Source organism: Colossoma macropomum, unplaced genomic scaffold (genome assembly GCF_904425465.1).
Source record: "Colossoma macropomum unplaced genomic scaffold, Colossoma_macropomum, whole genome shotgun sequence".
Classification (NCBI taxonomy): Eukaryota; Metazoa; Chordata; class Actinopteri; order Characiformes; family Serrasalmidae; genus Colossoma; species Colossoma macropomum.
The window spans coordinates 1,191,646-1,215,395 of NW_023495660.1; the positions used below are offsets into that span (position 1 = coordinate 1,191,646).

Consider the following 23,750-nt stretch of genomic DNA (forward strand, 5'->3'; position numbering starts at 1 on the left):
GATATATTCAACTAATCTAAACTTAGGGTCACAGCAGAGAGGCCAAAAATAAAACAGCTCTGCTAAAACAAAGAATGTGTTGTCATGTGTGGCGTTTCTTTAGCTGTATTATTAACACCATAGATTTGCACACAAGAGGGTAAAATCACTTTTGTTTTTGAGACAAGGAAGACAAAGAGTGTGGGGGGAGGACACAGCCAGATAAACAAATAAAGGAAGCAGCAGGCAGATAAGCAGAACTTAATATGGCAGTTATCATTTATTTCTATAATTACAGAGACTATCAAAATTGGCAAAATTAGAAACTAATATCAATTTATTTGCGAGGCTTTTGGAGGGCCCCATATATAGATAGGGCCCTGGTAAGTCAGGTTCATCATTACCTGAAGTTTGACGCCCCTGCTTATAACAGTATATTGCCATGTTTAAATATGGGATACTGACTGATACTGCAAATTCAGCTGTGTGTGCATGAGAAGGGTTTATTTGGTATGTATATCAAAATTAACTACTTTACCCCTTTTCATTATCAGATGATAGAAATGAGGACCATAGAAATGAGGGCAGAGGACAAACACAGAAAGAGGACAAGGAGGAAAGGATAGCAGAAGAAAGGTGAGTGGAGGAGGAACAGATAACACTTAATGAGTACTCATTTCAATAAACTAAAACTTTTTGATCTGCGTTGTCCCTATTTCGTTTGAAGTCAAGTCAAGTCAAAGATCATTTATATAGCGCTTTTTACAACAGGTATTGTCACAAAGCAGCAGTACAGAAAAATCCAGGGCAGAGCCCCTTGAGCAAGCCAATGGCGACAGTGGCAAGGAAAAACTCCCTAAATTTGAAGGTTATGCTTTCTTGCTGTGAGGTGCTTCACTGCACGAAGGTCTTCATTTAAATATTTATTTAATTATATTTATAAAATTATGTTTAAATATAATTTAAATAGATAGATAGATACATAGCTAGATAGATAGACAGACAGATTAATTACCTTTAAGATTTAAGATTATCACGCTCTACATAATCCAGACTAGCCAGTCTACCTCTTCTTAAACATTTGTGAAATTCAGACACCTTTAATTGTTAAGATTAACTTAGCATGCAGACATCACAGATACTGTTAAATCCAGCAACACAGTGCACTGTTGCTCTCTATTGTCCTCAACAAAAATGTAAAAAAAATAGTAATTGTGTCATGCACAAAATTTTAGACACTCTTGCAGTTGTAAATTCTAAGAACTAAAATAATAGGTTAGGCCTAATTGACTCATGAGGACTGGTAAGGCAGGTCAAGAGTTATCATTAGGAATTGTTATCAGGTAACAGTTCTAGAGCATAATAAAGTCTCTGACTCTTTAAACTTACAGTTCAGCAGCTGGCTGAGGATCTGAAAATGAAGCTTATGGATGCCTATAAGGCAGGGGAATGCTATAAAAAGATATCAAAGCATTTTCAACTTGCACTTTCTGCTGTTTGAAATGTCATAATACAGTGGTAGTTAAGGGGAACTATGACAGTCAAGGCAAGATCTGGAAGACGACTAAACTCAGATAGAACTGTGTTCGTATGCTGGATAGAAAAGGCAAAGCAAAACCCCCATATGGCAGCAAAGGACCTGCATGAAAGTCTAGCTGACAGAGGAGTGGTTCTGTACTGTTCTACTGTGGAGCACTGCTTGCACAAACAAGATCTGCATGCAAGAGTCTTTAGAAGGAAAACTTACTTGCAACCTCATCACAAACATCCACTTGTGATGTATGAGAAACAACATCAAGGTAAGCCAGAGGCATTTTGAAAATAAATGCCGTAGGCTGATGAAGTAAAAATAGACCTCTTTGGCCTCGATCACCCAAGGTATCTTTGGACAAAAAAGTAGCAGTATTTGTTAAAAAAAAACACTTTGCCAACTGTTAAGAATAAGGGGGTGAATGTATCATGCTTTGGTGTTGTGTGGCAGCCAGTGGCACAGGAAACACTGCACAGGTAGATGGAAAAAGGGATTTCACAAAAACATACCTCATACCTCAAAAAATCCACCATGAACTAAATCAAGAAATGCAAACTGAAGCTTTTGTAATGGCCCTTGAACAGCATTGAAAATCTGTGGGTAGATCTTAAACAAACATTCCTAAAAAAGAACAGAAAGACTCCTTGCTGGCTACAAAAAGAGTTTGAAAGACAAGTGAAGTGTGACAATTTAAGTATGTTTCCATAAACTAGAAACATGCAAAACATCAGTAGGCCCTTGCTTAGCACTGGAGAAACTTACCAGGGGAATACTTTCATCATGGTAATTAAACAAAAGAAACAGAGCTCTCTCTATTTGAACAAAGCTGTTAAAACAAGCACAACATTCAAAAAGAGGCTGAAGTATACCTTTTATTTGCCAGCTTAATATTTGAATTTTCCATTTTACCTTAAATGTTGCAGCAGTTACAGCAGTCCTGGTACCTAACTGCTGCAACATTTAAAGTGGAATGGAAAATATGAACAAGAACAACTTCAGCTTCATATATTGACCATCATGTTGCTGTCTTTTCTGTGAATTTTGTAAAGCCCGGTCTTTTTGGTGTATGTTGTTTGTCGTCTAAATTCAATTAAAAATAATGGTTGTTTTTTAGTTTGCTGAGCTAGTTTTAGTGCTCAGCTAGTTTTTTTTTTTATTTTGATCCCATGCTTCCAATGCTCCATATATCACCAAAAATATTATTTTCAACTACAAAGTTTTCTTATTCAATTCTTTTCATGTGTAGTTGCACTACACCATGTATTCCATTGTATACCATTATGTCTGCCATGGATTTTGTAATTTACTTGGAAGGGTAATCAGTTTTAAAAAATGATATGATGATATGAAATGGACTCGGAACTTGAATTGAGACTTGACTGTCTTGATTTGGGATGTGACTTGGGACTTGAGTGTCAAAACTTGAAACTTATTTGTTACTTGCAACTTAGTGACTTGTTCCCACCTTTGACAACTACACTACATATCCAAAAGTATTCAAAATTCCATCTTAATTGTGAATCCAACTACTTTAAGTGCACCTGATACAGGTGTTTGATTGCCAAGTGTTAGCTAGAGGGTTATAATGCTCATGACCATTGGGCTGTGGAGTAGTGGAATGTTCTTTGGAGTGATGGAGCAATATCAAAGTCCTTTGAGATTAGTTAAAAGTACTGCTTGTGATTTAGAAATAATCATCCAACAAAAGTTCCTGATGTCATAAAAGCTCTTGAGGTTGAATGCAGACAAACCCTCACAGCAATGTTCCAATATCTACGGTAAATCCTTTCCAAAAGTGTAGAGGCACCAAATAAGCAAAGGATAATAAAAGAAGAAGCGTTGGATAAGAATGATTTTGAACTTACAGTGTACTTGGATGCAATGGTGCAGTGTTATTTCTATGCAGTTCCACCTCTATCTGTTGACTGCTTTTTTTGTTTTGTTTTCCTTTCTGCTCCCACTGACCTCTCCCTCTCCTGTTCCAGCAGATTGGTGAACTCATCACTCTTCTTCATGAACTCGCTGTGATTGTGCTTCTCATCTTCCAGCCTGCAGAGTGCCTGTTTGTGTGCCTGCTCTACCAGAAGCAGCTGCTCCAGCATACGTCTGTATGTCTCTCTCTGCTTCTCCGCCAATTTGTCCAACTAACAAACATATGCATAACACACAACAGTGAGAAGATTTTGGTTGTGAACTACCTTGTGTGTTAAAACTGTTATGCTGTTTTTGCTATGCAGATTTTGCTATGGAATGTTCAGTTAACAAAAGATGTTCCTCTGGATGACATTTATTTAAAAAATACAATCCAGAGGAAATCCTAAAAGGTGACACATTATATGTAATTGATGTTTAAATAAATAGTCTGACTAAAAACTTTAAACTGCATATTCAATGGAAGCTAAGAGTTATTAATTAGCATAATTTAAAGGAAATCATATATTAGTACTGAACAGTACACTAGCAACATTTTTGTTTATGCTGTTATTTTACATCTTTAATGGTTCTATGCATTTTGTTAGATATTCTGACCTCTGCCATGGGCTTCTCATAGATGTCTTCCTGCCAGCTGCAGCCCTTGCCTTGTATGGTGTCTCTCTGCAGAGCCTGAAGCACTTTTTGAGGGGTGACGAAACCATACTGGGCCTCCAGTAGAGCCAGATCAATCTTATCTGCTTTTAACACTGTGATCACCTCATCTCTGGCCTAAAATGACAAAAAATGTTCTGTAAGCACACACACACACACACACACACACACACACACACACACACACATTTTCTAAGGCGCTTATCGTTCTGGGTCGCGGGGGGAGCTGGAGCCTATCCCAGCAGTCATTGGACGGAAGGCAGCAAACACCCTGGACAGACATATAAATGCACACACACACACACTCACACCTAGGGGCAATTTAGCATGTCCAATTGGCCTGACTGCATGTCTTTGGACTGTGAGAGGAAAACTTACAGTTGCTGAGCTACGACTGGATAGTCAGTATTTCAGAGCGGGTTTTAGCAAAAGGTCATTTCATTACAGCGTCATCGCATGATAAACTTGAAGATAGAAGCTCCAGTTGTAGGTAAAGCAGCAAAAATACAGTAACAATGAGCTTAATTTGAATTATTTTGAGCATGTATTTGAGCATCTGTTTTTCATGCTCATGGTCCCCCAAAATGTTTTATTTTGTGGCATTCAGGGGGTCCAATGGGTTAATTAGATGGGCTAGGTCCTGGACCCTCTGTATTTTGTACCTTGATATTTTAACATTCTGCCCCCTTTGATTGCTAAGAGTTCAATAAATTCAACAAAGCTCCTGTTCTATTCTTCATTCTAAAGTTTTTTTTTTTTTTTTGAAATTCTTAAATGAACTAATGCTCTGATTCTGTTCCCTTCAAAGATTTGGTTCTTACCCACCTGCAGCTCTCCCTCCAGCATGCTAAGCAGGAAGAGAAGGTCATCACGGGAGAGGTCCCTGCCCTTCCCAGATTCTGTTGTCCTATCTTTGTGCCAGCTGTGCCCACTGCTGCTCTTGTGGTTGCGCTGTATCCTGCCTTGGTTGTCCAGGGGTTCTTTTTGACGTGGCTGATCAGTCCCTCGACTGGTGAACAAGGGCTCTGATGTTTGTTGCCAGGAACGAGCTCGCACTTGAGATGACTTAACTTCCAGAACATTCTCCAGGCTGTTGCTGCGGGAACGCATAGCTGTTTGCCTGCGTCGAAACAATGAAGAAATCTGTCATGTCTGAATGTGTGTGTGTGTTTGTGTGTGAGAGAAATTGCAGATATAATTTTAAATTTTATTAATTCAGTAATAAAGTATAAGTCTATATAGACTGCAGTCAGTTCAGTCATTTTGGATTTGTATCGCAGCTATGCAGAATGGAGCAGTGGTGAATTGGTTAATTAGTGGATATAAATTTGTTCAAATCTATGAAAGAACATTTTTTCATTACTTTTCATATGCATTATTCTATTACTAGAATAAAATCCACCATGCTAGATTTGAGAATTACTCTGACATTCACAAAGACACACACATACACACACACTCACGGACACACACATACACAGCAAATGAATGACTCATCCATGATCCATGATGTCACCTATACAGGCAAGACCGCAGCAACAAATGTGGTCTAAATAGTCGTCAATTGAGACAAAGTTAGCATTTGTCACAACTGTGAAATACAACAGAAACGCACAAACACATGGTCCTGATAAAGATTTTCCTTCCTGTTTCTCATTGCCTCTCATGACTGATGTCTAAGGCCTTGGGTGAATTACAAGTACTGCCAGATTTAAAAAGGACTGGGTATGTCATATTATTCAACTTGTTTCTGCAGATTTTATGGGTAACTAAAATATTGGGGATGACACCCTAAAAGACTTGGGATCACACACTACACAGCTTTAAAGCTGTTGCTGAACCAAAACAAACTTTCAGATTCAGTAACATAAACTAATAGAGACGGGGTGACTCTTCAACTTAATCTAGGCCATCGTTGCGTTAATACATCAATTTGCATGACACACATCAGCACGTTGCTATGAAGTAAGATGGCCACACCCGATCAAAGTATGTGAATTTCAACGGAGACCAAGCTGCAGATAAAAAAACCTCACCCATGATCATCTAAAGTGTGGGAGTATTCTACAGAGATTTTGCAAAAGGCTTATCACAGCAATACCATTGCTATGCACGAACACTTGAAAGGAAAGCATATCATTTGAACTGTCAAGATGGCAGCAAGACAACACCATAAGTCCTGTTTACTTTTTTTCCCACCCAAGCGTGATATATTAGGATAATCAACACGCAGAATGAGCTTTTGTTAGTAGTAGTCACTTAAAATTGATTTTCCAAATGTTTATTTATCACACCCATGTTAAAAGTAGTTTCTGCACTGTTCCTGTTATGGTGTAACATAATGTTACACCATATGTTATTCTGCCTTTTTATATTTTTGATTCACTTTAACAGTCATGTATAAGTGAGAAAATGGCTAAATTGTTGTTACAGTCTGTAAATCGTTGCCATTATTTTCCTTGTCCCACACCAATGCAAAAATACATTGCCAGTGAATATCATAACAGCATATTACTCCAGTGATTAAGTCAAAACACTGATTCTCCTATTCAGAAAAAAAGGATGTTTTGAAATACAGTGATTAAATTTATCTATGTCTCACAACAATCCTTTTAAATTTGAGGTCCAGTATTTTTCTGATCAGGCATCTATTAAATAGGGTTGATGATGATGATGATGATGATGATCATTATTATTATTATTATTATTATTATAACACAGCAGTGATGTGGAAATTAGACTAATTTTAGGATCTGCCACTATTATCATTATGCTAATGTGCTTTATTTGTCTCGTTTGCAGGATGAGGCAAAGCAGAGTGGAGGACTTTAATAAATGTTGATTGAAATTTCACGTGCAGTCCTGGGTGTGATTTCAGTAAAATCAGTTTCCTGTTTTAAGATGTATGCTCTAAGATTAAATTTAAATTAAATATGGGTTTAGGCCTACTTATTTCAAGATAAGGCAACCTGTTTCAAGAAACAACATAATCATTTTCCATTTCCCCCTAAATTAGTGATAGTTTTCTTGTTCCTTGGCCTTCATTTTGCAGTGTGACAAGCAATTTAATTAGGAATTATTTGCTAATGTTTAATGTATTTCACAGATTTTATTTAATGATTAAATTAAATAATAAATTAAATAATTTAACTTAATTTCATGATGTCACTTTCATGATATCATGTTATACTCAAATTCGGTTTTTATTTCTTGTATTTTAGCCACTGTTTTTTGCAGTTCATTTGAAAGCTTTGCTACACACATAAATGTCCATTTTTCTTTGTTTGATGTACTGTCTTCTTTTGCACCTTCAGTTTTCATTAGCTGTTGGAGGAATTAATTCAGATTGATTCGTTGACCAGTATACACTACTGGATTACATCTAGATTCAGGTAAAAAAAAAAATCAAACGTTTGAGTCTGTGCCCCTCACATACTACTCAATTTTTTCTCCAATCTGTCAAGTTTGACTTCCTAAATTTGAGTAGCGTAAACCTAGCTTGACTCAACACACCACAAAGGCAATTAGCATGACTGTTATTTCACTAGAAGCTAAAAAAAAGGTAGCTGGAATGTTTCCTGACTTGCTACAGCTAAACATATCAACATATTATCTAATACGTCCCCTCAACAAAAATAAAGACTTATTAAAGTCTGCTCGCACATATATCCAGCCTCCTTGCTAACTATACACATGACAACCTTCCTTTGAGATTGTGGTCCATGTTGACATGATTGCATCATTCACATGCCAAAATCTTCTAATTTCAACAAAACATAGCAAAAGCAGGATTTCCACAACTTCATTAAAAATGAGTAATAATGAAGTCTAATGTCACTATTTCATAAGATGTCACTATTTCATAAGATGAGCATGTAATGACACAGTCTGCTGCATAACAATTGAACTTGAGTAACATTAAGTGACCCTTATTAGTCCGGTATCACTTTCTTTGAAGGGTGTCTACATAACATTCATATCACCTTACATGAACCCTTCATAACATGTTCATGAATGCTTAAATCAACATTCATAAACTATACATGTTTTACATGATATTAATATGGACTACTATGTCATTTTACCGAAAGATGTTTTTTAAAATAAAAAGTCCTCATTTTATTTATTATTTTCAGTGAAACTCCTCGTTTCTGGACTGTCAGCATAAAATGACCTGGCTTTATCCCTTTGGACAGAAAGTGTTTTGACACTTTTTGCCTAGACTTTCAACTTTTTTTTTTTTTCTCAAGCATTTGTATTTTGCAATATGCTATTCTTTCTGCTTTTTACACTAATTATTCATATATAAAATGTACTTTTCATTCAACACTATACATTATTGTGGAAAATGTTACTTAAACTAAGTTGAACTTTCTTGGGGTAAATGCTAACACTGTTTTCCCAATTACTTTGGAGGTTTTATTTTTAGTGATGTTCTTCCTCACTTACGGTTTTGGAGAAGGCACAAGTATAACTGTGCATTAGTTATCCTGTGTAACTGAGGTTAAATGTGACAAGCACTGTTATCACAAGGAATGATTTCTTTTTTGGCATTACGTCAAAGTACAATCGAGTGGTGGCTCTTTGACTTTCCTCACTCAGGGTGCTGATAATTTTGTAAGAAATGTCCTTTATAAATTTGCCTTGCTTTGCCTTCACCATAAAAGTGATGGAAGTCACTTTATCCTCACTAAAGTGCATGTTACATGAATGGATGGATCTTGAATGGAATGGATAAGTATTATGGGCCTGTCCCACCACCACACAAAGTTTGAGACTTTAAGATGATTGACTGTTCATAGCATATTTATGAGTAATTCACTGTCCATATAGTAAAGTGACATGCAAAGCAACATTCATAAGTGATTCATAGCATTTTTAAGAGATGTTTACAGACCATGTGTATAAATAGTGATAGTGATTTACAATTAAATATCTACAATTATTTTCCCTACCTTTGCAGCAAGACCCAATGACTGTGAAAAGGAGTCAATAAGCACCACAAGTAGGAAGGTCCTTTTTTTTTATTGGCAAGACCACTGTTCAGAACAGGCACTTAAACATGCTGCTCAAAACTCAAATCAGGAAACTACAAACTCTTCTGAACATAGAACTGCAAAATAGGCAAAAATAAAATAATCCTCCTTTACAGTAAAATAAAGCTCTGCTGATCGTTCAACACAGTTTCAACTATGATTACTGTCTTAAACACTGGAGTTAATACAGCCTATATCTGCTAATTTACCGTTTAACCCTGCAGGCCTGCAGGCTTCTGGTCACAGCAGGACAGTCAACAGTCTTGCCCAGCTAGCTAGTAAGTTAGCTAACAAAAAAGCGAAGGAAAAGTTAAGACAAACATCAGTAATTTGGATACGAATGGACTTGAATTTATTATCATTTATTATCACTCCAGTTGGTTTCCCGATATATTTCATCTGTAACGAGAAACTATCAAATACTGAAAAGTCGCGAGGCTGAAATCAGCTTCTCGTTCGCCAGCTTGTTTTTCGAATTTACCCGTTCCACCTTAAATGCTGCAGCAGTTACATTCTGGCACCTCAGGCGCCATTTAAGGTGGAACGGGTAAATTCGAACAAGAAGCTGGCGAACAAGAAGCGACTTCAGCCTCGTAAAAAACGAACTTTGAGAGACCTTTTACAAGAATTACTTTACTTTTTTACAAGATTATTTTACTTTTCGGCAAAGTTTCGTGGTGGAGATGCGAAACACACGGCTATAACTGAAACTAAACTAAAGCTATAGCTGAGCTAAAGGTTAAAGCAGAGCAAAGTAAGTCTTTCGTTTATATACTTTTAGCCTATACTAGCACATTAGCACACACTGAGACATATTACAGCCAGGATAGTAAAATGATTTTTGTTGACACTTCGCCGACCCCTGGTATAGACCACGTCACTAGTCAAACGTTAGCGAGTGTTTTAAGTGGACCTTGCATTTGGGACTAGCTTGTTTAACGTATCACTCCGCATCGCACTGCTGTGCGTCATAAGTAATGCTCATTTAGGCCCACTAACTACTTCAGCTCGACTGGCACGGCCACAGAACAGTAAGCTAAGTTAAATCAGTATCAGTTATTTAAGTTCGAAAAAAAAGAATGTTGTTATCAAGAGCCGCATAAGGTCTATTAATCTTTGGGGCTTAACCGAATCATGTAATTTAGCTAATTAGGTGACGTTCACATTAGCTTGATGCATTTTAATAGCTAATGTAAGCTAGCGTTAGCCTGCTAGCTAGTTAGCAAAGTTTCTTGGCTACAGTTACTGATCATAAGCAAAGTAGCTAATTTAATTGCTATACTGCTAGTTATATATCATACCTCTGCTATGACAGTCTGTCTAGCCCACTAATATAACGTTCATGCACTTCCAGTATAAATAGGCTTATCCTGTACGTGTAGAATTCCACACATCTGACTGCTCCTGTATGGTATTTATATAGCCAGAAGAGGACAGACAGCCAGCATCAGTGCCAGTATCATGATATCTTCAGACTGTTGCAGTGACTTGTGCTGTTTTGTTTATTTTCTTCATATTTTTGTTTTGTTTTTCAGAGAATTTAAAATAATTTCAGTCTAAGAAGAAAAGGAGCAAAGTGGAGGCAATACCCCTTTAAGTAATGGCCACATGAGGTGGTGTGTTTTATTTTTCGTTTTAGAAAAGAGTTGAAGATTTTATTGAACACATCTGTATTTTGCAGTTCTATGTTCAGAAGAGTTTGTAGTTTCCTGATTTGAGTTTGAGCAGCATGTTTAAGTGCCTGTTCTGAACATTGGTCTTAAATAAAAAAAGGACCTTTCTACTTGTGGTGCTTATTGACTCCTTTTCACAGTCGATGGGTTTTGCTGCAAAGGTAGGGAAAATAATTGTAGATATTTAATTGTACATCACTATCACTATTTATACACATGGTCTGTAAACATCTCTTAAAAATGCTATGAATCACTTATGAATGTTGCTTTGCGTGTCACTTTACTGTATGGTATATTAGCAGCTCCTTAAAATGCTATGAATCACTTATGAATGTTGTCTTGCGTGTCACTTTACTCTATGAACAGTGAATTACTCATAAATATGCTATGAACAGTTAATCAACTTAAAGTCTCAAACTTTGTGTGGTGGTGGGACAGGTCCATAATACTTATCCATTCCATTCAAGATCCATCCATTCATGCAACATGCACTTTAGTGAGGACAACGTGACTTCCTTCACTTTTGTGGTGAAGGCAAAGCAAGGCAAATTTATAAAGGACATTTCTTACAAATTTTTCCGCACCCTGAGTGAGGAACATCAAAGAGCCACCACTCGATTGTACTTTGAAGTAATGCCAAAAAAGGAATCATTCCTTGTGATAACATTGCTTGTCACATTTAACCTCAGTTACACAGGATAACTAATGCACAGTTATACAAAACCATAAGTGAGGAAGAACATCACTAAAAATAAAACCTCCAAAGTAATTTGGATAACAGTGTTAGCATTTACCCCAAGAAAGTTAAACTTAGTTTAAGTAACATTTTCCACAATAATGTATAGAGTGTTGAATGAACAGGCCTTTTTCATATATGAATAATTAGTGTAAAAAGCAGAAAGAATAGCATATTGCAAAATACAAATGCTTGAGAAAAAAAAAAAAGTTGAAAGTCTAGGCAAAAAGTGTCAAAACACTTTCTATCCAAAGGGATAAAGCCAGCTGATTTTATGCTGACAGTCCAGAAAAGAGGAGTTTCACTGAAAATAATAAATAAAATGAGGACTTTTATTTTGAAAAACATCTTTCGGTAAAATGACATAGTAGTCCATATTAATATCATGTAAAACGTATAGTTTATGAATGTTGATTTAAGCATTCATGAACATGTTATGAAGTGATTATGTAAGGTGATATGAATGTGTTATGTAGACACCCTTTAAAGAAAGTGTTACCATTAGTCCCACAATGGGAAAATTTCACCTCTGCAATCTAACCTATCAGTGCAGTGAGACACCACATACACACTATGAGCAGTGAGCACACTTGCCCGGAGGGGCAGCTGGGGGTTAGGTGCCTTGCTTGGGGGCACCTCAGTCATGTACTGTCAGCTCAGGGGATCGAACTGGTGACCTTCCAGTCACAAGGCTTGTTCCCTAACCTCCAGCCCCACACATGCTCAAAACTATAACGTAATGCATGAAAACAATGGATAAATATTTAGAGCATAGACTCCTGCTGCATAAATAAAGTTATTATGAGGCTCCAAATAAGTCAAAATGATCAAAATCAAAGCTGAATTAGTTTAAATTCTGAGCTGTTTGTAATGAATCAAATATTTCTAATGTTCTTTTAGTCTGTGACCTGATTATATTTAATAATTACCCTCACCTGCTTTCTGATTTGAGATCTGACTTTCAATCACAAGTTGATTTTCTGCTTTCTGTAATTCTTAAAATCTATAATGGCTTCTCTGCCTTTTGGCTAAGTTAGTAATGTAATATTTAGTAGAGCATAGTGGGTAATGCTGTTGCCCTCTGTGTGGCAGACTGGGGTTCAGTTCTTTGCCTGGTCTAACACATCATGCTATTCCAATAAGAGTCCTTAGTCAAGGCTTTAATCCTACATTTGCACCTCTTTAACCAGTGGCATGGCATAGACTTGCTAGCTGGGAGTGGCTCAGTCTCATACTGTAGCATCCCTGCTTTCTGTGATCATTCACAACATAGCTGATGATATAAATGTTTCTCATATGATAAATGTAATTGTTTCCATAACTGCTTTAACCATTTTTTTATGGCCGTTTTATGTACAGTGGCAGTTAAATGTGTTAATCTGAAATTTTCCTCTGTACTACAACAGCATTTACAAGGTTTGCTGTGATTCTCAGACCAAACAGATCAAAGTAATATATTTTAAATGTACTTGTTAATCAGCTGAGTGAGTGAAAGTGCAATTTGTTTATTACCTCCATGTGTGGCCAAACATTTGGAAACATTGTAGAAAATATAATTTAATTCACATCGGCTTCACCAGAGTGGTTAAGGCATTATTTTTTGCAGGATTATGTTCTGTTATGAATTGCTACCATCATGTGTAAATTAAGGAAACACACACCAGTGCCTCATGCAAGCAGTAAAACATGCTGTTAATCCTCATTTATGAATGAGCAAACATGAGTTACCACTCTTAAACTAGAAGTAATTAGACCTCTGATTAAAAATGCTAATCTTGATCCCTGCAAGCTCTCTAATCTCCCCTTCATATCAAAGGAAAAAGATGTTGCAAAATAATTAAGTTCCTATTTGCATAGGAATCATATACATGAAAAATTTCAGTCTGATTTTAGGCCACATCATTTGATACAATAGACCACTCTTACTTACTCTTACTTTTACTCTAATCTTACTAGATAGACTAGAAAACCTTGCAGAAGTAACAGGAATAGCTCTTTCCTGGTTCAGATCTTACCTGACTGATTGCTATCTGTATGTAAATGTAAACAGGGAATTGTCTGTTCTTGCAAAAGTAAAGCATGGTGTTTCACAAGGCTCTGTTTTAGGTCCTATATTATTCACATCATATATGCTACCACTGGGTACTATTATCAGTAAACACGGCACCAATTTCCACTGCTACGCAAATGACACACAGTTATATATATCAGCCAAACCAGATGATAAGCTTCAACTTAATAAGATTGAGGACTGTATAACAGACATAAAAGACTGGATGTCAAGTAACTTTCTCATACTCGACTCAGATAAAACAGAGGTTCTGCTTCTGGGTCCAAAAGCTGCTAGAAACAAACTGTCTAATTTAACACTTAAACTTAATAGTTTCTCAGTTGCATCAGGTACATCTGTAAAAAACCTTGGTGTCATGATATATCCTGATCTGTCCTTTGATGTACATATAACAAATATTACTAGAATAGCCTTCCTGCATCCTGTCTGGATGTTCCAGCAAAAGGCTTAACAAGCTTCAGTTAGTCCAGAACGCTGCAGCCAAGGTCTTCACTAAAACTAGAAAATTTGACCATATCAGCCCAGTTTTATCAAACCTACACTGGTTGGCAGTTGAATTTCGCATTGATTACAAAATTCTTTTACTGACATATAAAGCTCTAAATAGACTCATCCCTCAGTACCTGAGTGAACTTCTGTCTTACTATGAACCATCACACCTACTTAAATCACAAGGTGCTGGCTTGTGATTAGTACCTAGAATTAATAAAGTTACATCAGGGGGTAGGGCCTTCTCATACAAAGTCTCCCAACTTTGGAATAATCTTCCAGTCAGTGTTCGGGATTTAGACACAGCCTCAGTCTTTAAGTCTAGGCTAAAAACCCACTTGTTTAGTCAAGCCTTTGGTAATTCGTTTTTCCTGGTAGATAAAAGGTGCAGATCTGGGGGTTTATGGACATAGAGTATTATGGTAAACTGGAGGTGTTAGTGCTGTCGTCCCCCTGCTCTCACGCTTTCACTCAGGTTTGCTGACGGTGGAGTGGAGGGGTGCTGACATCTCAGGGAGCCCTCATGTCTCTGTTACCTTCTGACTCTCCCTTTTAGTTGGGCTGTAATAACTAGACCTTCCGGAGTTTCTGCTGCTCTCTGTTAACCCTGTAAACTGTAATCAGTCACTCTTTAGAGAACTAACTCTCTGCGTGTTTCCTTTCTCTTTTTATTATTTATTATTTTAATCTGTAAGTTGTTTTTGGGCCATGCCCCCCCTTAGCTTTCCAGCTGGATGTGATGGCTGGGCACGGTTGAGCCAGAAGATTTGTGAACTTGAAGGAAGAATCGCTGCGCTCTACCAGATCAAAGACGATCAGGATCTCCTCAACTCCCTGCTGGCTATAACTCAGGCGATCAGCTAGATGGCAGCCTTCCTTCCTACTACAGCAGGGAGGTGTGCTGCTCCACGCTGCTCCAGGCTGAGCCATGGTCCGCTGCAGGTGGGGGTTTGTATGGGGGTAGGCGCTCTGCCTGCCGCCCGATTCCACAAAAGGTCCATCTGAGCAACAGATTCTCTGTGATGGAAGAGCTGGAAGACACCACTTCTGCTGACAAACAGTCGTCAGTGTAGAACATCCGAGTCAAGTCAAGTCAAATTTATTTGTATAGCGCTTTTTACAACTGATGTTGTCACAAAGCAGCTTCACAGAAATCCATTAAGGACAAAGTTTTAACATGAAATGTAAATCCTCCAGGTGAGCAAGCCAGTGGCGACAGTGGCAAGGAAAAACTCCCTCAGCTGGGGAAGAAACCTTGGGAAGAACCAAGGCTCACAAGGGGGGACCCATGCTCCTCTGGTCAAACTTCCTACAAAATTAATATACTACTAATATTAATAGTAGTAGTAGTAGTAGTAGTAGTAATAGTTAGGAGTCCATTTCAGTGTAGGGCGGGCAGCTAGTCCAAGGCAGGTGGCGGTAGCTGGGCAAGTGGCGGTGACTGGGGCGTAGGTTTGCCTGTGTTTTGGACTCTGCTCTGCTTTTCCATGGTTGGTTATGATCGCCTTCTGTTTTTTGCTGTTTACTCTGGAACTGACCCATGCCTGTGTATTGACGATGATATATTTGCCTAAATCCCAAAGAAAAGCTTCTTTTGTGTTTGATATCTGCGAGCGTCTGCTTACTGGTCTAACGTCACAGTTTTATTAATCCAGACAATCTGATTTTATTGATCCATCTCCAATTACTTCACACTCCCAAGAAAACCCTGCAGTAAACCCTACAACAGACCTTGAGAGTTTTAAAAACAGAAAAGGTTTAGGCAAAATTCATCTTAACATTAGAAGCCTACATCAGAAGGATAAAATAAATCAACTTGAAGTCCTGATTGCACAGTCTGATCCAGATATTTTAATACTAACAGAGACTTGGCATAAACAATCTGTTAATAATGAAGACGTGGCCTTAAATGATTTTAACCTTTATAGAATAGACAGATAATCAAGAGGAGTCCGAGTAGCTATTTATATAAGAGTTAATATACAAGCCACCTTATTAACTGCAGTCTCCAAAGAAAAATACTTTGAGTTCCTAGCTCTGAAAGTGAAAGTTGGGAAAAATAACTCTTTTATTTTAGCTGGGATATACAGGCCTCCCTCTGCTCTGTCTTCTGCACTGATGAAATAGCCAATCTTTTATCACAATATACCACTTCTGAAAAACTGGTCCTAGGGGATTTTAATCTTGAAAACTGGCTTTCTAATTCAACTGATTACTCAAAGGAAATATGTTGAAATCTTACCCTCACACAATTAGTCATGGAATCAACACATCAAAACCTGAAGGATCTCACCAAATCTACCCTGATAGACTTAATTCTGTCTAATAAAATGGACAAAATTACTGCCTTAGGAGTCTTTGACCTTGGCATTAGTGACCACTGCCCCACTGGATGCATTAGAAACAGTTGCAAGAACAAAACAGGTTCTCGGATGGTGGTTAGAAAAATTTTTAAACATTTTAAAGAAAAGACTTTTCTCTCTGACTTAACAATGAGTGAAATTCACTTTACACTAGAAATTACAGATGTTGACTTGGCATTAAACCACTTTAGCAAATAATTTCTAATGGTGGTAAACAAAAGCAAAGAATAAGAGACAGATCAAGTCCCTGGTTTACTAGTGAAGTTTCCTCATTGTTTAAAGCTAGAAAAAAAGCTTGGTCCACTGCCAGACGCACAGGGGAGAGAGACCACTGGCTTACATTCAGACAACTGAGAAATAACTGCACCTCTGCAGTTAGAAAGGCCAAATCAGATTATTATCTCAGCCTGATTACCAGCTCTGCAAACACTCAAAACTTTTGGAAAAAATCCCTTAAAAAAATTCCTATACCCTTCAAACCACTGTTATAGTTGATGATCAGCTGACATCTGATCAGAAGGAACTCTGTAGACCTTTTAACACACATTTTGCTGCAGCTGGTCACATTTTTGAAAATGCTGACTCAAATCTGCGCTTAGATCAAACTGATGTTGAACTCTATTGTTACCCAGCCATGGTCTCTTCAGATTCCAGCTCTTCTCTTCAAACATAATAGCTAAATCTCTTACTACTATTAATCCACGAAAAACTACTGCTGAAGATCTTTACTTTCTGTGTCTAGCAACCCCAATTATTTTAGAATACGTAACAAATATTTTGAATCTCTCTATCATGCAGAATTCCCAGGATCTGGAAAATAGCTCATGTAACTCCATTGCATAAAGGAGGTGAGGCGGCAGAAGTAAATAACTACTGACCAATCTCAAAATTGTCCTGTTTAGCTAGAATTTTAGAATTTCTAGTAAATAGTCAATTTTCTATATGAAAATTCCGTCCTGTTTAATTATCAATCTGGCTTTAGAAAAAGACACAGCACCATCTCTGCTACCACACTGGTTTTAAATGATCTCTATATGGCCATTGACAGGAAGAAGCATTGTGCTGCCATTTTTATTGATTTATCAAAGGCTTTTGATACAGTTGATCACACTCTTCTCCTAAGGAACTTACAGAAGATTGGTTTAATACAAATGTGCCAAAATTACCTTTCAGACAGACAACAATGCATAGCGCTGAAACCAGATTCAGACAAATCAGATTTTTTGACTATATCCAAAGGAGTACCACAAGGTTCAATTTTGGGACCAATTTTATTCAATATATATATATTAATGAACTTGCTGAATTGTTGTGGCAATCTTACTATCTGTCATGGACTACGGTGATGTAATTTCAAACATGCCTCAAACCACTGGACACTGGTCTGCACTGAGGTTCATTACTGGAGACCCATATAACACTCATCACTGCAGACTGTATGAAAAAGTTGGTTGGCCCTCACTAGCAGTATGACAGGAAACACATTGGTTTATTTTTATTTATAAAACACTCTCCTGCCATATGCCAGCATATATTACTTCAATGATGTCTGTAAATAATGGTTCATTATCAGACTCGGTCCAGTGGTTGGAACCATGCCAGGTACCAAGAGTTTTTACTGAACTGCGAAAATCTGCCTTTAGTTACAATACACCAGTGAACTGGAAGTCACTACAGGAAACACTAAAGCTCTGCTTGCTGGTGTCATTTTAAACTGTTACTCTCTAACCACCTCCACTCTGCCTGCAACTGTTTTATCTGTATTTATTTTTGTCTTATTTTCATTATTTTCATTATTTCATTACATTCATTATTTTAGTTTGTTTTTTCCCATTTATTTATTTATTGATTATTATTCATATTCTTATTCTTGTTTTAAATATGATTATTTTATTATTTTAGTCATGTTAATAAATGTTTAGTTTTGTTTTTGATCTAATCCTCCTACGCTTTAATTATTGTTTCATATTTTCTACTGTATTTTTTATACTTACCTGATTTGAGTCATTTTTTAATTCAATTTACTTTTATTATTTGATATGTTGTTGCACATTATCAATCCCTTTTCCCATATCAACTTGGCAACATTGTAAATGAGGGTCACCCTCAATGTTCTCTGAGGCAAAATAAAGGTTGATTAATAACCATTGCTTCAACTGTTTTTCCCTGTTTCTGTATTTTAATAGCTTATACTAACACGGTTTCCTATCCAGTGTCGACCAGAAGAGGATGGGTTCCCAATTTGAGTCCTGTTGCTCTTAGGGAGTTTTTTCTTGCCACTGTCGCCATTGGCTTGCTTATGGGGGCTTGGACCTGAATTTTCTGTAAAGCTGCTTTGTGACTACACTTGTTATAAAAATCACTATATAAATTAACTTTGACTTGACTTTACTTCCACCACGCTGTTTGCTCTTAAGGTCACAGTATATCTGCTGGTGCGTTAATGAACCTGACCCATTGTGTAGTGGCAGATAAGCAAATCAATTTCCTGCAGTTTGATGTATTGCTTATTAATTTGAACTAATATTTAGCTTTATTTGTGCTTATGAATGCTTAAGAATGGTTCATTTGAATTTACCAACCAATTAGCTTACTAAAGTTTGTTTTTTTCTCTCCTGTTTGCACTTTTAAACACAAGTGAAGACTCCTTTGTTATTTTATAACAAAATTCTATAAATTAAATTTTGTATGGTGTCATTTTATGAACCAGATCTTTTTGCTTGCTTTTGGGTACTTGTCCTAATTTTTCACCTTACCCTCATTAAACTGTTATAAAATTATCTGCAAGTTTTTAAATCTAAATAATGTTTGCCCGATTGAGCTGAAACTATGGATGTTTCATCAAGGGGGCTACTTTATAAGTGAGGTGTTAGGCACAATGCTATCATTGGACAAATGTGGCCACCATTGGCCAATAAGATTTAAACTGCTATTTTAAGGGCTTAGCACTGGCCAATCATCATGACAATTGAATGATATGATCTCTAATAATCTATCAAGTTTGCCTCCAATTGACCATGAGGTGGCGCTATTCAAAAACAAGTATAAATCCTATTTATTTAACATGGATAAAAGTAAATTACTTCACATGATGCCTGGCACTGAAACTGACATTTTTTCAAAACTAAGTCCTTTAAAATTCTTTATCATTTTTGTACAATAGTTAAAAGTTTACAAAATTAACTTTTCAAACTGATCTTGATTTTGATCAAATTGTTCCAAACAATTATCTTGAAACAATCTGTATAGGTAAATAATGATTTTAAAAAAATCTTGATTTTGTTGCAAAGAATTGCTGAGACATCATTCAAACTGTTCGTCCTTGCTTTTTCTGACATAAGGGGCGACAAATCCATTAGTCTTTCTCTGATTACATCCAAATTGTACATATTGTACAAAACGAGCTTCAGCAATCACTGCAATTTGTCAACTTCAAAGTTACCAATCATGAACAAAAAATTCTAGAGTTTTACTGTAAATCATCAAAGTGATTTTTTCATACTCCTCCCTGGATTGCATCATCTCAAACTTGGTTTTTCAACATCTGGTGAAGTCTCAAGGACAATAATAATTTTAAAAAGTCTGGCTTTTTAAGCGCTTTATTACTGCAACATATAAATCAGCCAGTTCGGCCTGGCTTATTCTGACGCGTGATGCTGTGATTGTGAACAAAATTGGTTACTATGTACACAAAAATCACTCAGGTTCTGAGTTTGATCACCCATGACGGCTAGTGGGCAACTACTTAGGGATCTTAATCATAAAAACAATAGAAGTCTTTCTTAAAAATCCAACCATTTGCGGTGTCCTCTATGACCAGAAAATGATACATAAAACCTAATTGTGCTTGGACCCCGCAGATTGCTGCTTGCGGCTATATTGATCGCGTTCACTCCTGCCTCCTCTGTCTGATGAATGAGCTGAGCTGTGTCCTGCTCTTGTCTCTCCGATAGTCCACAATCATCAGCTTTGTTTTGTCAAGATGTAAGGAAAAATTGTTGACCTGACACTATGCTACTAGGTTTTCCATCTCTGTCCTATAGTTCATCTCATCACCCTCAGCAGCCATGTTTAGATGCAGCCTAACAATCCGTTATTAATCCAACTAATAGGGATCAGCTACAGTACAATCAGCTTTGCAGATTTTTTCAGATTTCACTTGGCTCCATTTCAGTTCAGCTCCAATGCAGCTCAGTCCTGCATCTCATTTCTGGCTTCACTCAACTCCATCTCAGATCTGCTCTTTCTCAGATCAGCTCATACATTCCTTTGTTCTGCGATTTATTTCCGACTCACCTTTGCTCCATCTCGGATCAACTCCAGTACAAACAGCTCTGCAACTCATTTCTGGCTCCACTTGGATTCATCTTGTATCACCTCCTATGTGCCTCAGCTCTGCAACTCCTTTCTGATTCTGTTTGGCTCCATTTCAGATCAGTCCTATCTTGGATCTGCTCCATCTGAAATCAGCTCCATCTAGGTTCGGATCTAATGCAGTCAGATCCAAACTCATCGCTGTCTTACCTTGGCTTCACCTCAAACCAGCTCCACCTTGGATGAGCTTTGTCTCAACTCGGTTCAATTTCTTCATTTTTCCCTCTGACTGGACTACTATTGGTTTGTTTGTGAAAATGCTGTCTGTAACCTGCTGCTCTCCCAGCCACTTTGGCCGTTCTTCAGCCACCGCTGATTTGACTCCTCTCGTGCTGTTGTCTTCACCCTCTCACCACGTTCAGCTCTCAGTCCTGGGAGCCATGCCCTTTCGCTATTGTCAGTCTTTTGGGGGCTTAAATTTCAAGCAAGTGATCAAGTGATTCTCATTCAATGTCATAACTGAACAACCGTGCTGTTGTCAACAGAGTTTTCCATGCCAAACTACTTCCCGCAGTGGCCAGAGAATCATCCAGTTGCCTCGGTAATCAAGCCCATCAACACTCATATGGACCAGCTACCTCCAACAGCCATTCCTGCTCCATGTTCATTTCATTCAGGATATAATCTGCTCTATTCTCATCCAACCCCTTTGCTTGCCACATTTAACACAATCTTCACAATCCGGTGTCGACCAGAGGAGGATGGGTTCCCCTGTTGAGTCCTGGTTCCTCTCAAGGGTTCTTCCTCACTGGGAGTTTTTCCTTGTCACTGTCACCCTTGGCTTACTCATCAGGGGTTCAGACCCAGATGTCTGTTAAGCAGCATGCCAAAGTGTCACACAGAATCAAATTCATCTGCTCCATTTTTCTTATTATCTTACATCCTTAATAGCAAAACTACTTGCTCCAAGCACCATACAACGGGCCTATATTACTAGACCTCTTTTCTGCCTAGACTAAACTTCTCTACCTAACCATATTATGCCTCAGATACCCAAATCCAGCTTCTTCATATTCCACTGGCATAAAGTCATACCAAGTTCTCTACCCAAGCTTCTACAGTTGTTTCATTTCAGAACCAGCTCTTGGATAAAACAGATTTATGGACATCTGTTCTTCTCATCATGTGAAGATCACTCAGTCTTAGACCTCAACAGTTTCTGAGTTCATTCTGGAATTTTTTGGGTATCTGGCTTTCTAGCTACAGGCAGAAGCTGCCCAGAACTCCAGCCCAAGTTCTCAGATTTCTCCCTCCTCCCCCCTCAATCAATCTTCCTTCATACTACACCATAGGTTGAAGGCATGGTCTGAACTCACAAAATGTAGTTATGTTATAACTGAAGTTTTGGGGGATAAGCATGGCTGAAACCCCTCCTTCTTCCAATCTGGCTACAATGTAGCTACTTTTCCAGAAAAAGTAGTGGCTGCTTTTTAGCTACTTTTTGAAAAGTAGTGCACTACTTTTTAGCTACTTTCAAAGCGTGATTGTCAGGTGGATTGTCTCCACGTGACACACGAAACAAGCCCAACTATGAAGAAGACACTGCATTTAATCACGTGCTAGAAAGAAACATACAATTACAAAGCTGCAAATATACAAAAAGATAACCAAAAAGTAAGTTTAAGTGTAACCAACAATCATGATATCCAACAAAAATTTAGATTAAGGCAAAGTCAATCATTCCAGGGTTTTCCTAACAAAAATCAACAAAAATTACCATATACAAACCAAATAATTTTATGCAAAGCATTGTCAACTGTTGAAATAAAACTGCTCCAATTTAAACATTTCAGCAAGATACGTACAGACATGACATTCAGACTTCAGCAACACTTCAGCCTCAAAATTCTCATCAGTGACCCTGGCTTTGTTTGGGGTGAGAATCAGGCCTGAACAGCTGAATAATCTCTCCACTGCTGCAGAATTGTTGCGGCTCCACAGCAGAAATAGATTTTTAGGTAAAATAACATAATCCTCAACTGCTGTAAAATCGTTATAACACACAGTTCTAACACAGTTTTCACAATAAATGGTCTTAAACGCTGGAGTTAACGCATGACTGCTAATTCACCAACCTTTAACGCTGAAGATTGACATGCAGACTGCTGGTCACATAGCAACACAGATAACGTCGTCTAGCTTGTAGCTAATGAAAACACGAAGAGAAAGATTTAAGATGAACATCGATAATTTGGAGACTAACAGACTTATTTGCATTTATAAGCACTCCAGCTTGTTTCCTCATATGTTTAATCTGCAACAACTCGCCAGGCTGAAGTCAACTTCTCATTCACCAGCTTCTTGTTCAAATTCTCCCGTTCCACCTTAAATGGCGCAGCAGTACAATCTGGCACCTCAGGCACCATTTAAGGTGGAACGGGACAATTTGAATGAGAAGCTGACTTCAGCCTCGTAAAAAGTCTAACATTGAGAGACATTTTACAAGAAACTCGAGGAAAAGTTTCTTGACTGAGATGTGAGAAAACAGCTGACCTAAAGCTTAAAGCAGAGTAAGCCTGTGTTTTCATTTATATTATATTTTTTAGCCTGTACTAGTACATTAGCACATACTGATACATATTTACAGCCAAGATGGTTAAAACGGACATAAAATGTAGTGGCTCCTAAGGTGTTTTAATTTTTGTTGAAAGGACGAAAAAGCTCTTCTTAACATTTTGTTTACCGACCCCTGAGCTAAGCCTGCTAGTAAGGGGTGATCAGCGCGTGTCCTGTCCATGGCTCAGTCAGAGTCAGGATTGCACAGTCGCCAACAGCTGCGTTCTATGGTTCAGATTTTGCGTGGATTGCCTGAAGTCTGTAGTGAACATTATCGCTATAGCTACACAAAAATTTGTAGGTGCTACAGCTATTAGCTACATGTAATAAAACTGTAGCAGCTAAAGGTATTAGCT

At 37.6% G+C, this 23,750-nt stretch overlaps 1 protein-coding gene across 3 annotated transcripts in view; it reads right to left on the reverse strand.

Moving 5' to 3' along the window:
- Positions 1–23,750, reverse strand: part of filip1l (filamin A interacting protein 1-like) — a 138,206-nt gene that overhangs the window by 62,662 nt on the left and 51,794 nt on the right. For 2 of the 3 annotated variants that reach the window (XM_036563149.1, XM_036563150.1), the window contains 3 exons: positions 4,922–5,216; positions 4,040–4,213; positions 3,476–3,654 (listed from right to left, as the gene is read on the reverse strand). In XM_036563149.1, coding sequence (XP_036419042.1) covers positions 3,476–3,654; positions 4,040–4,213; positions 4,922–5,206 — 638 coding nt within the window. In that variant the 5' untranslated portion in view covers positions 5,207–5,216. The other variant, XM_036563154.1, reaches the window with a different exon arrangement.